General features: G+C 34.4%; 1 protein-coding gene across 3 annotated transcripts in view; it reads right to left on the bottom strand.

Moving 5' to 3' along the window:
• Positions 1-5,543: 5,543 nt before the first annotated feature.
• SEMA3D (semaphorin 3D) overlaps positions 5,544-16,678 on the bottom strand; it is a 293,106-nt gene continuing 281,971 nt past the window's right edge. For all 3 annotated transcript variants that reach the window (XM_063926929.1, XM_063926930.1, XM_063926931.1), the window contains exons 16-18: positions 16,297-16,361; positions 14,833-14,972; positions 5,544-6,710 (exon numbers count right to left, since the gene is read on the bottom strand). In XM_063926929.1, the coding sequence (XP_063782999.1) occupies positions 6,285-6,710; positions 14,833-14,972; positions 16,297-16,361 (631 nt within the window). In that variant the 3' untranslated portion in view covers positions 5,544-6,284. The remainder of the gene's footprint in view (positions 6,711-14,832; positions 14,973-16,296; positions 16,362-16,678) is intronic.

Here is a 16,678-nt window from a genome sequence, read left to right as displayed (position 1 = left end):
CTCTGGAGACGTGCTAAGTATAGATTCTATTAGTACCCAATGGTCTCTCTTATTCAAGTATAAATAGACACCTGGCAATAATATGAAAATATAACCATATAACAATAAGTTATAAGGCTACATGCAAAAAATGAGAATGAGAAGGCAGTACAAAATTAATTAACAGAAGGGGAAAGAAGAAATAAAATTTACTGCTGATGTGATTATATGAAAATGCAAAAAGGTGGAACACTATATAGAACTATGAGGGATATATACTTGTATATGTATATGAATGTAGATTAGATATCTTGAAAATCCTCATATGATATTAAAATGATTATACGGGTCACATCAGATGCGTAAGTGAATTAAATATTATAAACCTTTTGTCAATGTGATTGTAAATTATGCAGGTTATAAACATTAGAAATCCTCCATATCCATTGCACCCTAACCACACAGATAAATATGTAGAGAAATTAAATAGTGATGGTAGTAAAGGATAAAAATGAATATAAATAAACATAATAATAATAATAGTAATAATAATAAATCATAAATGAAAGCATGATGATGATAAGGAAAAAGAAAGAAAAATAAAAAAATATTAATAATAAGAGAAAATATGAAAGAGTAATGAATAAATAAATATAATAGAAATAGGGAAAATAGTAATGAAAATGAAAATAATAATAATAATAAATATAAATATAAATGTAAAAATAATAATAATAATAATATAAAAAATAAAAATAGAAATAAATATAATAATGAAAAATAAAAAAATGAAAATAATGATGATAATAATAAAAATAAAAATAGATAATAAAAATAGTAATGATAATGGAATGACATAAGCCCAATTATATTGGAGTTACATTGTAATTCTGTGGGGTGAAAAAAATAATAATATTATAAATAAATAAGATACTGGGCGACTGTAAAAAATATATATGTAATATGCATATCGGTGAGTTAAGGCCCGCTGTAAGTGAGGAAGATAGTAACATGGGCACCATATAATACCTAAGAAGGTGGGATATGGTTTGTATATTTCAACTGTATAGTGAATAATTATACGAAGTTACACACTCCATCGATGGGAGAAATATGTGATGTTGAGTGTTAACAGGAGGAGAGTCAACCTAAAAAACCCAAAGACATATAAAGTGTGTCTATAAAAAGACATTATAGTTTATCATCTCATTCAAGCCATGAGGGCTCACTGAGTTTAGTCTATACGTCCACTTGCTTTCCTTCCGGAGTAGTTCTTTACTCAAATCTCCACCACATGTTCCAAGTCTGACACGTTCCAAACCAAAGGCCTGTAATCCTTGTGTTTGTCCATCATGATATCTGATGAAATGTCTAGCCACTGACGTGAGTTTTTTATGTTTGGCTAGGTCTGAAGTGGCATTCCTTATATTGCCCACATGTTCTAAGATTCTTTGTTTAAGTACGCGGGTTGTCATACCCACGTATCTTAAATTACAGCTACATTGCAGACTATATACCACTCCCACGGTGTCACAGTTGATGAACTGTTCTAGTTTGATATTGTTGCCAAATCTATCCCTTATCTGATCCTGTCTGATGATAAGGGTACAGGCTTTACATTTACCACATGGGTATGTACCTTTCAATGGGGTCTTTCAAGTCCGATTCCTGACAAAATGGCTTTTTACCAGTTTGTCCTTTAAGCTACTGGCCCTTCTCCAGCTAAAGGAAGGTCTGTCTCCCAGAACTTTCTGCAGATCCTCATCCATAAGTAAAACCTTCCAATGTCTCTGGACCAGTGTCTGTAGTTCTCTCCATTCATGACAGAAATTAGTAACGTATCACACTACCGTAGATTCAGTCTTCTTTTGATCTTGTGGGAAGATAAGGGTTTCCCTCTCAATCCGGGATGCATGATATTTTGCCGATTTGATAAGTTTGTTACTACAGCCCCTTTCCCAAAGTCTGACTGTTAGTTCTTTATGTAACCCTACTTTAATTCTAGATGTGGGTCACTAATATAAGTTTGTGCCTCCACCCAAGCTAATTTCTAATTTGGCTTGCCTGGGTAAGCCTTGTATGAAAATGAGGTATTATTTAATAGGTATACTTTTATTACTTAAGTCCTTTTAATATTAAATACCTGTTGTTGTTCTTCTTCTTCTTATTCCAGGTTCTCAGAATCCGCTGGTACCAACATAACACTCTTAACATTAACCATGTAATCAATTCCTTATTTCAATACTTATCCAACTAAACAATACAGTTTTCCCTATACATTAAGTTTTGCATGCATCACAAAAAACAATAGTATATACTAGAATGAGTTACCCGGGTACTCTTAGTCCATAAAATATTTGCGCAGTTGGGGCCCAATAAGTGCATAGAGAACTGTTATCCTTTGAAAATAGTGGAGAGCTTCCAACGTAAGACCTATGGTTGATTTAATTTCTTTTACTAGGAATAAATAGACAATCCTCCTTTCCCTGGGTTCTTTGTCTTTAGCCAACAAACAGATGCAGTACGTTACAAGTAGCTGAGTATATTATTTAGTTTCCACTTGGCATTAATATACTACTTAGATTGCTTGCTAGGGTCCTATTCAGCCTTTATCATTGGTTACAGTTGTTTCCCTTTTTTTATTTGAAGTTTACACAGTCTGTATCAATAGGAAACTGTATCAATAATGTAACCTTTCTCAGTCCTTTAGTAATAACCCTTCAGCTCAGGCTAGAATATTGTCTTTCCAAAACAGTGCAAGGACTGGTTGAATTAATAAACTGCATCCTTGCTCCAATTGCACCATGGCAACAGAATATAGAAGTTTAAATTACTTGAATGTTCATTCCTGCTCAGTGGTATATGCAGTCTCATCCCCACGGTGTATATAAATATATATTATTATAATCTCCATCCTATTATAAGGGCAGGAATCTCCACTTATATTTATAGTCTTTTATGTCCAGTGACTCCTTTGTCCCTATAGCTACGGCAGTGCAGTCTATGGATATAATTACACTCCCAAATTCACAGTGTAATTTAGCATGGGTTTAGTAGTGAGTCACTACAAGTTCTTTATCTCCTGGCTACATCCAGTCTCTAGAAATATTCTCCAAGTGGTCCTGATAACAGAAAACCCATAAATCTTTATATTCTCCCACCTTTAAGTGGATTAAAGTCTAGTTCAATGTTTTTCCTTTACCACCTGGGCTTGTCTCTAAATGCACTACCGCTGCTCCAAGTCTATTGTTATTATACCCCTTACTTCATATACATATCTCGGTTCATAGTCTTTAAGGGGTTTAGAATTAGTAAAGTGCCCACACCTATCACAGTCTAACTTATATGAGTGCAGCTATATATCTTTCATATCTTCAGTTGCGTTTAGGTGTGTAATATTGTGCAGGTGTTAATTATTCACTTACACATCCTCTTATTCATCAGCAGTGCTGTTAACTCCTCCCCCGACTCTCCTTACTGGCTAAGCGTTGCTGGCAGCGCCACCTCTCTTTCTGCTCTTGGAATGCCCCATTCACTGATGCCTTTAGGTATGTAGCGCTACCTCTTCTCCCTGCCTCCGCAGCTGAAGTGGGAGATGTTAAGACTCTCGTCAGCGTCGCCGCCTGCTACCTCCTGCTACCCGCATTAATGTGTACAGCTGAAAGCGGGAGCAGGGGCACCTTAGCAGCGCAATCTCTGGAGCGGAGCAGACAGCTTGGGGATAGAGGACAGGTGGGCCCCCTCCGTGACCTTTCCTGCCTCTTAGCCCCACCGCTCCGTTTTCCAGCGCTAAAGCTTCCTTGTCTGGCTGTGCTACCCTGACTCCCCGGCCACCGCTGTAATGTTTACAGCTTGTTACAGCTCTTAGCAGCCACCGGAGGAACCTAGGTGCCAGCACTGCAAGGGGGATCTGCAGACTGACTGACCGCCGGCGGAGAGCGTCTTTTATACGCTCTCTTCTAACAGCGCGTGGGGACCATTTCTTTGCACACGGCCTCCTTTACCTGCGCGAGGTGACCACTACTTCTTTGCACACGGCCTCCTTTACCTGCGCGAGGTGACCCTTCTGCACACGGTACAATCTACCAGCACACGGGGGAAAAAACCCCTCTTACATGGCAGCTATTATTATTTAGCCTCGCGCATCATTTGCACTCAGCTCGGTAATTACAGCACACACAGCTGTCTCCACTGTCACTTTATTATTATAGTACACCTCTCACTCCCTTCTGTATACCCTGCACAATAAATACACTTAAGAAACCTCTTCCTTTATATAAATTCATATTATATACACATACATTATTATGGTCAATATTAAATATAGTTTATATTTCTTAAATACTTTTATACATATTTTATATATATATATATATATATATATATATATATATATGAAAATGACTTATAACCCTGTTACACTTACTTTTGTCCAGATATGTTTGTTTGGTAGAACAATTCCTCCTAAGTCTAAGAAACTCACCCTTAGGTAAGTACTTAATTGTGGGGGGAAAATGGGCACTGCTCTTGTGTAAGAGACTGTTCGTCGCTGTACTTTTCCTAAATAACTCTGTCTGGAGATATCCCTCTAAATTCACACTGAGATATAGATCCAAGAAGGTTGCTTCTTGTTTGCTAATAGCATGGGTCAGCTTAAGATTAAGGTCATTCTTGTTAAGTTTGTCTATGAATCTAAGTAAATCTTCTTCTTGGCCCTGCCAGATCATGAAAATGTCATCTATATACCTCAGCCACATTATTACTTGGCTGGTAAACTCATCATTGTTGTCACTGAATATGTACTCTTTCTCCCACCATCCAAGAAACAGGTTAGCATATGTGGGAGCACAAATATAATTTTGTGTGAACGTATTACACCATGTTCCTGTCTTTTATTTTATTTTGAGATGCAGGACTTGCTTCGGCTGCTCCATCATCAACACATGCAAGGGTAGTATTATCAGGAATCTGTTACACTAGCAGGAATAATAATATGGGTTTTAAAAAAAACTAATTTAATAGAAATCACCATATTTAAACTGGGAACCAATATAGTCGAAAATAAAAAGATATTAAAAGTGATTGAGAAAGATAAAATACCAATAAAACATTCAAACATCGAAAATTAACACCTACAGAATTAGCCGGATGCTTTCACTATCTCCGAATACCACCATCCATCAAATTTGCTGTTTCTTACATATCTGTGTGTGTGCATGTGTGTGCGTGTGTGTATACTGTATACTGTATATTCAGTAAATGACAAATATGTTTCTATTTGTTATCAGAATCAAGCATACTGTATCTTTAGCATTATATCCTGTTTATGAACAATGGCTTACCATTCACAGATACTCTGACTTGACATTACAGTATCATTAATCATATTGATATTTATGTCATACTTTATATGTGCCTATTTGTACTGCTTATCTGAAAAATGTATTTTAGATTGGCTACATTTCTACTATTCACAATTCACCAAAATAGAAAAAGGTTTTCGCAAAGCCTTGTAAAATATACCTAATAATGTTGTAATATGAACACGAGTATACAGTAAATAATTAAATTCAGAATTACATTTTAATTAATTAAACAAATATCTTTATTAGATTGTGCGTAATTTCCTAATGCAAGAGAACTTAATGAAGTTTTGAGACCATTTTTCTGCTACTTTAAAAAAGTGAATATGTTATTGTAGTGACTGATGCAAAAGAACAATTCATGGAATTACTAAAACACTAATGTTTATACACTAGTAAAATACTGGTACAGATGTTTTGAAAGGAGTGCCTAGCCTTGTTTTAGTTATACACTTACTGCACCACTATCGTAGAAGTACAATTAAAATACAAAATTCTCAATCAGGCAGTCTTAACAAAAATACAATTTTCCCATAGTAAAACAAAACAACAACAACAACAACAACAACAACAACAAGTAAACACTAACTTTAAACATCCCAATATTTATAACTTACAAAAAGGAAGAGAATGCAACACCTAAATACATAGTTTAATAAATAAAAGCCTGAACGACCAGTCATTATTAACTTAACCCACAAGATGGAGCTACAAACAAAAAAAACTACACAAAAAAGTATATTTAAACCCCCTTAATTCCATTTTTTTTCTGAAAGCTGTAATACAAAAATGTGAATTGGCATCACTTTCTATGATACTCTTGGTACTACATTGTCTTGTACTATATGCATTGTTTCTTCCAATTTGAAAAAGGAATATTAATACAAGAAATGTACACAATGGAATAAGTATGGAAATGTCCAAAGAAACCACAAGCTCAGTCTATGCAGATAAAATTCTAGCACTCTTCTCCCTTTGTTCATGGTGTCTTCTGTTCCTGCTCTTTTTAATCTCTTGGACATACTTCCATTTTGCACCACCTTTATTGCGTTGTCTCTTCTTTTCCTTGTGCCACATCTGCTCACAATACTCATCCATGCTGAAGGTAGGGCTGCTTAGGAGCTGTAAATAATCTTTGTACCTAAGTCTTGACTCTGTTATTAAATCTCGGCCTCTACCCTCATCATCTTCCATCTTCTGTGTTTGCTCCATCTGCTCATTTTCTATCACCTTAACAGTGAGCTTTACCAGGGTGTGAATAAAAGAATGCTCCTGTGCTTTGCAATAGTATATTCCAGCATCTTTCTTCTGAAGACTGCGGATTAAAAGCCCATATTCAGTTTTGATCACCCTTTCATCAGCTGTTATCTGTAAATGAGCAAATTAACATTCATTTAAAAAAAGAAAATAGTGCACTTTCATGTTTAGATGAATACAGTAGTGTTATTTTGTTATTATATATACATATACTTTTTAAGTAACTTGTATATTTTACCTGTGTTATTTCCCTATGTGGTTCAACAATACAACATTTTTGTTTTTGCCATGTATTTTTATTTTATTTTACTTATTAGAGAATTCAATATTATTTGTATTTAAGTGTCTATTTGATATAAATGTATTTAAGTGTCTATTTGAGATAAATAATTTAAGTATATAATCTTTGAAGAGATTCATGATAAACTATCATTTCTAATTTTGCATGAATTAAAAAAAATACTGTATCTTAGTCTTTTTCATTATTAATGGAGAATCTAAAAAAGTCTCATTCCATTATGTATGGTATCTGATATTTCTCCAGCTTACTACTGCAATTTCCTAAACCTAATAGACCCTTCTTTTTGATGTGGAACAAATTCTTTTGTCTAATTAGCAAATCTAAGAGTCTCCTAAGAGGTTTACCACATCTGAGACAGCATGAAATTCAGTACAACTAAATTAAGAATATCAGATGTAAAACATTTTATTAAAATCACTGTGATCAGTAAAACAGTACTCTTAAGAGTTACAGTAGATTAGCTGTTAAAGATAGATATCACCAAGTATAACACAAACTACTAAAATTGCATTATCAGCATTTAAAAAAGAAACTATTGTTTTTAGTTTTGTGGCTGTTGTATGAAGATATTTACTAACCTTTTACATAAGGACACATTTGACATGCTGAGCACTCACCCTACATTAAACACAACAATGCTTCATGCCTAAAGTCTGACGGAATGTATTACTGTACCTTCTAGTACTCATGGTATCATCAGTAAAGTATGCTGGCCACAGGGATCAAATATACAGTACTGTTGAGAGCTTGGACAGGCCCTAATACTGGTGGACTTTGTCAAGTTGGGGCTGTGGCCACTCACCTTCGAGTGCCATTTGAAGAAGCAATGCACGCATGAGGTGGTATGACCATGCTATTACTGGGTGCATAGCAAGTTCTTTCCATCAAGCCTGGTGCCTCAGAGATAGTCTTGAGATCCTTATGCCCACTCCCTCCCAACACATCTGCAAATATCACACTGTTTCATCCAATGATAAGCATGCATTTGTATGTTTATCATGCTGCAACTGCATCAATCATGATAAGCTTAGTGTGAAACGTGACAAATTATTATAACAAATGGACTAGAGGCTTAATTTATAACAATAAAGTCCTTCTATCTTACTAATAACTCAAAGTTCTTAAAACTTGATTAAATAATTCCCATTCCCAAGAATTGGTATAATGAAGTTGACTTCTTTTCTCTATGAATTATTTCAACTGTATTTTAAAAATATAATTCATTTGTCACAGGCATGCCTGTCATGTAGGTATTTGCATGTTCACCTGTCTATACAAATTCAGCATACGTTCTTGCCACAGAAGCTTTGGTCAAGTTAGTAAAAATAATTCTAATTATAATGTATAAGGTTTTCTTTTGTTTATGGTGTAAGCAATACTATAAACTGAAAAAAACTATTCAACTATCATACTCAATACATTCTGCTTGTCGAATTCATTATCTTTATTTAAGAATTGATAAATGAATAATTTTGGAATGGCATATATTAGCCTCCATTTAGTAATGTCATTTCTTGAGTGTATTTACTCCTTAGGAAGTTAAGGAGTAAATACACCCCCATTAGGGTAGTAACTATGATATGATATTTTCTAATATAGAACATTACTACTATTATTTTTCTCTTGTTAAATTTAGTCTAACATTATATTTTTAGTTTATTTCCTACATGAGGTATAGCGCTAACTTTAGACTACAGGGTTTGTTCCCATAGACATCGCTAAAAAACAGAGATTACTATTATTATAATTAATTTTACTATCATCATTATTAATAGTAGGAACAGAAAAATAACTAAAGTTGTCATGTATAGAAAATAAAAGATTTAGAACTTTCAGATAATTAAAATGTTTCCAAAGATAGAGAGGAAAATGGAACTGTCCCAGTGCAGCTATTTCTTGCAATACAATAAAGATGCAACATGTATCAAACATTCAATGACTGAAATGTGTAAAATAGCACTTTAATATGTTAGTTTCAATATCAAAGATGCTATTTTAAATATTTTACTATTTGATTGTAAAGTGCACTTTCTGTCAATGAACTGTATTTTATGTAATCTTTTCTTAAATGTGTTTCACTGTGATTTCTGTATTATTGGAAGTTGAAAACTACCTTTGTAATTATCTTTAAAAATGTAAGAAAATTTCAGAGATGTTAATCTGTATTGATAACAGTGACGGTTATGTGCATATTTATATTTCTATCCCCCCTAGGCTGTGGAAACATCAATATTAGTAGGGGGAAAAGATTGTATCTTTGATGACTGTAAACTAAAATCATACCACTATGTAAATTAGGATGCTAAAAATATATAATAAAACAAACATGGATATGGGTAATATGTTTATTTTTGGTCTCTATAAATGAGTTCTGCTCTCTTGATTGGTAAATAGAATCTTTAGATAGCTATCTAAGGCACATGTGGAGGATCTTCACAGAGAAAACAGCTGGTTTTGGTGTCATCTTCAAAGCATACTTTTCATTGTGATTAAACATTCAGAGGAACACAAGTCACAATGACTGATTGTGTTTGGGAATTGGATAGCCACAAGAATGGAACTGACATTGATAAGTTAAAAGAGATGAATATGTTTGTAGTATTTTTAAGGAATTATAATTGCTATAATTTTTTGCCTTTATCTTGTATATTGTTCTATTTTATAAGTCACATTTAAATGTTAGAAGACATCCCTTTGCTTTCTGGTTCTTCTGAAAAAAGGTCTACAGAACTTTATGTATTTGTTTCAATGTTTTTCATTGGAACACCCCATTTGTTACATATTTACCCAACAATAGCGCAATAGAGCAAATGTGTTTCAGACTAATCCTTTTCTACTGAACTAGGTAATTATTCTATTGTTTCTTCTTGTGCAGTGGCTACATTTGTGAATTAGAACTTACCACACTGATTGGTGTAAATAAGCATACTTCATAATTTCTGAAGGAATAATTCTTGTGTTTATATGTAAATGAGTATATGTAAATATAAAGATAACTTTTAGAATGTAAAGGGGGGTACACACGGAGAGATCCATGTTTAAAATCTAAGCAATCTGACTAGATTGCTTAGATTTTAAGCATGGATCTGCTGTGTGTATGCCCCCAGCGATAGCCACGCATCGCTATCGCTGGTGCTAGATTGAGCCTGCATGCAGGCTCAATCTAGCGGGTTGCTCACTTCAGCACTGTGTGAAGTGAGCGGCCCAACGTCGTCATCCCCCTCGCTTAGCACATCGTGCTGTGCTGAGAGGGGGAGAGATGTGTGCTGCGCGTCTGTGTTAAGATCGCTCAGCACACATCTCCCCCATCAGTATTGGCCTTTAGCCACTCATCTCAATGACTCCAGCATGTAGTTCAGCTTCCAACTGTTCACCTCTTCCCCTCAGTATGTAAGCTCCCACATCTTCTTGTTCTCACCTAGTACTAATCGTGTTGCCATTGCTCTTCACCTTTGTCTCCTTTCCCGACTCTGATACTGTTTTCTACCATACACTTGATACAAGACTATCAGGTGCTTAACTAACTGCCCCCTTCATGACTCACCATGGCATGCTCCCTCTAGCAACATAGTTACCAACTCTTGTCCCAGGTATTTGTACGATCTAGTCTGTATTGTTTAAGACATGTTTGCTACTTACTGTTTACAATGAACTTATGCTATGGATGTTGTTGTATATTGTACTTATGATCTCTTATTTTGAAGTTTTTTTTATGTTTAACCCTTCTATAGCATTGCAGACACTGTGGCATTTTTAGTTTTTAAAGTAGTAAAATATACAAATAATACAGTAAATAGGCAAAAAACACCATTTTGGTATGCTGTCGTATCTCTTTATTAATACATGAGCACAGTAGTGCCATAACAAGCTTTACAATTAGTTACATGATAATTGGCTGTCAAATCTAGAACTGAAATCAAGCAGTGCAGAAGCTAGCAATGTGTACTAAACAAACAGGACTCCAGAACAGTGTGTTGGTAACGGCTGAAGCTGGTACTGTATGTCTTATGTGTGCTTTGGGGGAAAAATCAGGCTTATACCTAGCTAAATATAAAGAAAACACTCAGTTTATAAATACTTAAACTGATTTTTTTTCAAGTTTATTTCTTTCAATTAATGTACAGTACTGTAATTATGATTTATTGTCATTTACAAACATTTAACAGGTGGATTAAATCACTGGAGCATTTGTCTGAAATTTTATGTGCTTACAAATATAAATATACTGAATATAAAATATGTGTATTATAAATTATTTACTGATAAGAAGTATAAACTACTTGGAGTTTATATTAAGTATTTATTTCTAGTTTTATCAGCATGGTTAGCAGAATTTATTACTGGAATTTTCCAAATATGTACTGTTTGTTCCCTTATTTAAACATTTGAAACACACATTTGATTTTTTATTTCATTGTCTTAAATCATAATATGAAAAGTGGTTCATTCCTACTGTAAATATTTTAAATCTAAATGAAGATTTATTTTATAGTATAATACAGCTATGTAACATCTTAAAATGTCTGTATATAATTTACATATATGTATATGTATTTGTGTATGTGTCTGTACATATGTGTTGGGAGATTTTAACTATCCAAAGATAAACTGGAAAAACGATTAATGTGATACGGCTAGGGGTAATAGGTTTTTAAACACACTTAATGATAACTACTTAGTTAAACTAATTGAGGAACCCACCGGGCACAATGCAATCTTAGACCTGGTATTAACAAACAATGTGGAATTGGTATCAGATATTAAAGTGGGGGAGCCCATAGGAAACAGCGACCACAATATGGTCACATTCAATATCAGTTTTCATAAACAGCCCTATACTGGCTCAACTAGGACTCTAAACTTTAGCAAAGCGAATTTTGAAAAGATGAGGGTATTTTTCAGGGATATTGAATGGGAAGGTTTGTTTTTAGGAAAAAATACTATGGAGAAATGGGAGGTACTAAAATTCCTGCTAGCTAAAAAATACACTCAAATTTATTCCTTCGAGCAGCAAAAAAAGGAATAAAAATCATAAACCGATGTGGCTTAACAAAACGATACAGGAACTTATGGGCAAGAAAAGGTGAGCATTTAAAAAATACAAATCTGTTGGGGAAGCAGAGTCATTTCAGCACTATAAGGAATGTAACAAAATATGCAAAAAGGAAATAAGAGCGGCTAAAGTAGAAACTGAAAAACTAGTAGCAAAGGAAAGCAAAGCGAATCCCAAAAATTCTTTAAATACATTAATAGCAAGAGATTAAAGAAGGAGAGTATGGGCCCTTTAAAAGACAAGTTGGGAGTCTTAAGCAAAAATGATAATGACACACTAAATGAGTTTTTTTCAACAGTATTTACTAGAGAGGACCCAATACAGGGACTAACACCTAATCTCAATAATGAGAATATCCCACTGATAGGTACTTATTTAAGCAAGGAAGTAGTCTGTGACCGATTAAAACATTTAAAGATTAATAAGTCACCAGGTCCCGAATGGTATTCACCCAAGGGTTCTAATGGAGCTTCACTCTGAACTTGCAAAACCGCTATTTTTGATCTTTAAGGATTCAGTAATATCAGGTATGGTTCCCAAAGACTGGCGTATAGCGGAAGTAGTGCCTATATTCAAAAAAGGAAGTAAAGCTGAACCAGGTAATTATAGACCAATTAGTCTTACATCTATAGTGGGGAAAGTATTGGAAGGTATTCTAAGAGGTAGTATTCAGAAGTTCCTTGAAGTCAATAAGGTAATTAAAAGGAATCAACATGGGTTTATGAAGGACAGATCCTGTCAAACCAACTTACTTGGCTTTTATGAAACAGTAAGCACAAACCTAGATCAGGGTAAAGAGGTGGATGTAATCTTTTTAGATTTTGCCAAAGCATTTGACATTGTACCACACATGAGACTTATCTACAAGCTACAAGAATCAGGGCTAGGAAGAACAATATGCACTTGGGTCAAAAACTGGTTAAATAATAGGGAGCAGCGCGTTGTGGTTAATGGATCTTTTTCAACTTGGACTGAAGTGCTAAGTGGTGTGCCACAAGGCTCAGTATTAGGACCGCTATTGTTCAATATTTTAATTAACGACCTAACAGAAGGTCTAGAGAGCATGGTGTCAATTTTTGCAGATGATACCAAATTGTGTAAAGTTATATATGCGGAGGGGGATGCTGAGTCGCTTCAGAATGACTTAGTTAAATTAGAAGCTTGGGCAGCGAAATGGAGAATGCGCTTCAATACAGACAAGTGTAAGGTAATGCACTGTGGTAACAAGAACAAAAATAACACCTACCTACTAAATGGGGTAAAATTAGGGTATTCTGTACTGGAAAAGGACTTAGGTGTCTCCAGAGAATGCAAACTAAGCAGTAGTACCCAAAGTAGGACTGCAGCAAAGAAGGCTAATAAAATATTAGCATGCATAAAATGGGGAATTGATGCTAGGGATGAGAGTATTATACTCCCATTATATAAATCACTTGTGAGGCCACACCTTGAATACTGTGTACAATTCTGGGCACCTTACTACAAAAAGGATATCCTGGAGCTAGAAAAGGTTCAAAGGCGGGCGACCAAACTAATTAAGGGTATGGAGATGCTGGAATACGAGGAAAGGCTTACAAGACTAGGCATGTTTACACTGTAAAAGAGGAGATAAAGAGGGGACATGATCAACATTTACAAATATATAAGGGGACAATATACAGATCTTGCGCAGGACCTGTTTTTGGTTAGATCAACACACAGAACTCGTGGACACTTGCTCAGGTTAGAGGAGATTCCGCACAATACGGCGTAAAGGCTTTTTTACGGTAAGGACGATACATGTTTGAAATTCCCTGCCTGAGGAAGTTGTAATGGCCGACTCAGTCAACACCTTTAAGAATGGGTTAGATAAATTCCTAATGGATAAGGATATCCAGGGTTACGGGGCATAGTCACGCACTATGGTTATTATAAAAAAGAGGGGTAAAATGTAACGGCAGTCATCAACTTCAGTCAAAATTTTATACAAAATAATCGTGCATAGGAGACCACAAATAGGTTGAACTTGATGGACAATTGTCTTTTTTCAACCTTATATACTATGTTTCTATGTTACTATGTGCTGCATTGAAAGAACTATAACATCTATGGCTATTAGACTGAGAAAAGTAATTGAAGCCTGCACTACCCTATGTACTCTATACTCAAAAGCACCCTTGACCACCAGTTTATTTTTTTAAGGAAGAAGAAGATAAAAAGGTACATTACTGCATATCTATATTTGATAACATTAATATTACTGGTTCTCTACGCTCCCAACTTTTGCATTATTTCCAAAAGCGTAAAAATTAGCTCTTCTGTTTATTTGTTAAGGATAAATCTGTTCGTGTAAAAAGATTCCCATACAATATAATGCTATATGCAGTAGTGCTTACACTTGTTGAATCTTATAATGCCAAATAACCATGAATTATAGAGTTTACGTCCACTAGTTATGCCATCAGTTTTCACTGCAAATTCAGTTTGTTGTTAAGTAATCAATAGATAATTATTTAAGCAATTCTATTTAGAGATTCTATTCTATTTACTTAAAAAATATAACTGTTTCTGTTTTATCAATATCAGGTAAAATGGTGAAATAATGATAAGCAGCTACTGTACAGTACTTATTTTCAATTAATACAATTATTTTGAATGATTTGTTCTGTTAAGGTGTCCATAAGAACTTGGCAAAAATATAATTATCAAAGAAAGTTTTCCTTCATGTCATAAAAAGAGAAAATGGAAAATCAAACAGGATTGGGAGTGCTTTCCTCTGAAAAAGATAAATTGCTTCCAACATAGCATAAAATACTTAGAAAGGAAAGCACACAAAATTGCCGTGATTACCAGATATGATAATATTTCTATTGTAGAGACATATCACCAGGATGACTTACCTCTTCCTGACGTTCTTCCCCTGTGTGCTGAATAAACCATGTAATAGATGCTTGCTGTGACTTAGGAACACATTCCAAAAAAGTAGAATTGAACTCAATTCCAAATATTACTTTTTCCTCTGGAGCTTCATTGGTTGTTCCTAAAAAATGTAAAAAATATATTTTTATTTAAGGATGAAAAGAAGAATACTAATATCAAACTATACATAATTATCTCTAATACTGTACGTAACAGTAAATAGTTTATGTTTAAGGTACTGTTGTGTAAATATTGTTGCAGCTATAGATGTGTCCTCATACATCTAGCCTCAATACATCATGCACCATGAGATGACTGGCATGAGTGAGCTGGCAGTTCCTGGGCAGCTCGAGTAATGATTTTTTTTTTCAAAATTACGTCTATGTGACTAGAATGCATGTACAGCTTATGCTGATTAAAATGATATGCAGCATGCCTATATTTTCTTTTTGGCTGTATCTGCATACTATATGCTACGTTACAGTGATTTCTAGGAAAACACTGTAGCATAGCACTTTGTATGCAGATACAGCAGCAGTCACACACAGAATATAGACATGCCGCATATTTTAATCAGCATAAGCAGCTTGTGAATCATATTTGCATATCAATGCAAATAAGATGCATTTAAATGGAAAAAGTCGCACATAAAGACGTTCAGTGCTACCTAGTTACGCCACGGCATGCCATGACTCGAATGGCTGCTTAACATGACTGCAGCTGTAGGGGGACACATCTGTATATGCATGCATGGTGTCTAAAATTTGAGAGCTACTAATTTATAATAAACAAAGTAACAAACAGGTTATTAACTCATAGCTGTTGATACATTTGCCATTTGAATTCAGAAATCTACCATTTGATGTCTTGTCTGGTAATTTACTGCTGACATTATATTGCCATCCTTGATTAATTTTCAGAAAGTAATACTGAAAAGTTTGGAGAAAATTCTGTGCTCAAGTAAAAGTTTATAATGGTATGCAAAGGAATTTGAAACCAAATAATTAAATATTTAATTTCCCAAATTTAAAAAGACAGTTGAAATATTTCTAATCTCACTATATATAGTATTTATCTATTGATAATACAAGTCAGAAGTTAGGATTTTGATGGGCAGACATGAGGTATGGCTAAGGACAGCAGCACTACGATTCATGGATACTTATATATAGGTGTTCAAACTGAACACAGTGAACAGATTTGTACCATATGTTTGTATGTGTTCCAATGCATTTAAACTGATGTTTGCCTATTGAATATCATTTGTATGTGTATAAAATAGTACAGGCTGTCGTCACATAAATGAAGCAACCACACTTTCATCTGCCCATATGTATGAATCTGTCATAAATCATACTGCTCTAATTCTCAGGCATTTTACATTTACTGTAGCTCAAATGCATTCGGAAAACACATCAAACTATCCCCCTGTGAGCTGTACTTACGCTCATCCACATCCCAACATTGTGTAAGAGGGTCCCCATTTTTCACATCTTGTCTTCTTGCGCGCCTTGGGAAAGAGAAAAAATACAGATAAGAATAATTGAAATATAAGCTTTCCATGTGAATAACTCAATAAATATTTTCTGCTGTTTTTTTTTTTTAACTTTTCTACAGAATGTAATGTTAAGATTGATTGAGACATTGGGAATTATTTCAATAGCTCTAAATACAATATATGTATATGGAGAAAGTGTCAACAAACCTAAACCTGCAGAGATAAATTGTCAGTTACCAGTGTAATAAACATGACAAAAGATGAAAGAAGTGTCCAGTGTGAGCCCTTCTATCTCTAATAAAATGTAGTAATATAGTAACGTAGTATAT

This window comes from Pseudophryne corroboree, chromosome 6 (assembly GCF_028390025.1).
Source record: "Pseudophryne corroboree isolate aPseCor3 chromosome 6, aPseCor3.hap2, whole genome shotgun sequence".
NCBI classification, from domain to species: domain Eukaryota; kingdom Metazoa; phylum Chordata; class Amphibia; order Anura; family Myobatrachidae; genus Pseudophryne; species Pseudophryne corroboree.
Note: the sequence above shows the minus strand (reverse complement) of the source record. Positions and strands in the feature narration are given on the sequence as shown.